The sequence below is a fragment of the Pelophylax lessonae genome (assembly GCF_965119305.1).
Source record: "Pelophylax lessonae genome assembly, chromosome: 8".
Lineage (NCBI taxonomy): Eukaryota > Metazoa > Chordata > Amphibia > Anura > Ranidae > Pelophylax > Pelophylax lessonae.
In genome coordinates, this window is record NC_138775.1 from 4719262 (window position 1) to 4720954 (window position 1693).

The 1693-nt window shown below is 40.8% G+C and overlaps 1 protein-coding gene across 1 annotated transcript; it reads left to right on the forward strand.

Moving 5' to 3' along the window:
- Positions 1-489: 489 nt before the first annotated feature.
- Positions 490-1440, forward strand: LOC309561699 (olfactory receptor 1J2-like; the record flags this gene model as incomplete). The annotated part of the gene is made up of 1 exon (XM_082265686.1): positions 490-1440. The coding sequence occupies one exon, from the start codon at positions 490-492 to the stop codon at positions 1438-1440; it is 951 nt and encodes a 316-aa protein (XP_082121812.1).
- Positions 1441-1693: the final 253 nt, after the last annotated feature.

Here is a 1693-nt window from a genome sequence, read left to right on the forward strand (position 1 = left end):
TAAAGTAAAAATTGCCACGCTAAATAAGTGATAGTCCAAAAATAACTTTTTCTTAAAAAAAATAGTCCATATAATGCTCACAGTTGCTTCGTCAGGACCAATTGCAGACAAGAAGATTAAACAAAGTGAAGCCCCTAAAACATAATACAATCATAAGAATAAACATATTCATTTGAAAAAAAAAAAGGCTTTCAGTGGATGTTAAATTTAAATATTAAAGACTGTTCTCAATTATAGGAAAATGGCTCCCAAGGTGTTATAAATTACATATTAAAAGACCTTTAATGAGACTTTCAGCTTTGTGTTCTTACAACACATCAGACCGTCCTGAGGGAATGCCAACATCTTATATAAGAATAAATCATTCGCTGGTAAAAATGTCTGCATGTAAACCTGTGCAGGCACACCGTACATGTCTTCTAATGATTAATTCCTCAAATCCTTAATTTTATTACAGTATTATAGTGATGAATTTAAACAAAGAAAAAAATGAATAATATTAGGAATAAGACAGAGATTTCCTCTATCACTCTTGAGGGTCTATCAGACCATCCACTGACCATGAATGGACTTTTTGCGTTCTTCCTTCTCATCTATCTGATGACTCTTATCACAAACCTTATTATTTTTTTCTTGGTCCTCACTGACCACCATCTGCACAACCCAATGTATTTTTTTCTTGCAAACTTGGCATTTCTGGACATGTCCTATTCATCAGTGACCGCACCAAGGATGCTCTTTGATTTGGTCACAAAAAGCCGATCAATATCCATTCCTGCCTGTATAGCCCAAGTCTTCTTCTACATCTCCTTTGCTATCTCAGAACTTTTCTTACTCTCAGCTATGTCCTACGACCGCTACATTGCCATCTGCCACCCCCTACATTACAAACTAATTATGTCTTGGAGAGTCTGTGTTAATATGGCCTCCTTGGTCTGGGTTGCAGGATGTTCTCTCTCTTTAAGTCATACTTTATTTTTGCTCAGGTTGTCCTTCTGTAGGACAGCTTCCATCCGCAACTTCTTTTGTGACCTTCCACACTTGTTTCAAATTACATGTACTGACCCCTTCATAAACATGGTGGCCGTATTCTTATCAGGTGCTAGTGCTGCATTCGGAGCCTTTCTTCTGACCTTTATTCCCTATGTCTATATTTTCAGTACCATCCTCAGAATCCGTAGCAAGACTGGAAAGATAAAAGCATTCTCCACCTGCACCTCACACCTCACTGTGGTCTTTATCTTTTATGGCTCTTTAAGTTTTATTTACTTGGTTCCCTCCTCCAGTAAAATGGTCAATTTAGAAAAACTGTTTACAGTCATATCTTCCCTCATTAACCCATTGCTAAATCCTCTGATCTACAGCCTGAGGAACAAAGATCTCATTGAGGCACTTATGAGGTCTTATTATCACTTAAGTTTAATGAAGGCACCATACTGAAAATTTTATTGTCAGGGGGCGTGGCGTATGGCGCTGGAGATGGCCGCATAGCTCTGCAGCTCCGCTCGGCCACCCCCGGGACTTCAGCCTATATAGACCGCCAGGCCACTCACCTCTATTTGCCTCCCGCCGACCCCCCCCCCCCCAGATGGCGAAGGGGAAAAAGGGATCCCATCAACTTACCCGGATGGATGGATTTCTCCTTTCCAGCGCCGCCGGACTATGGCAAAATAGCGCTGGACAGCAGCCGCGG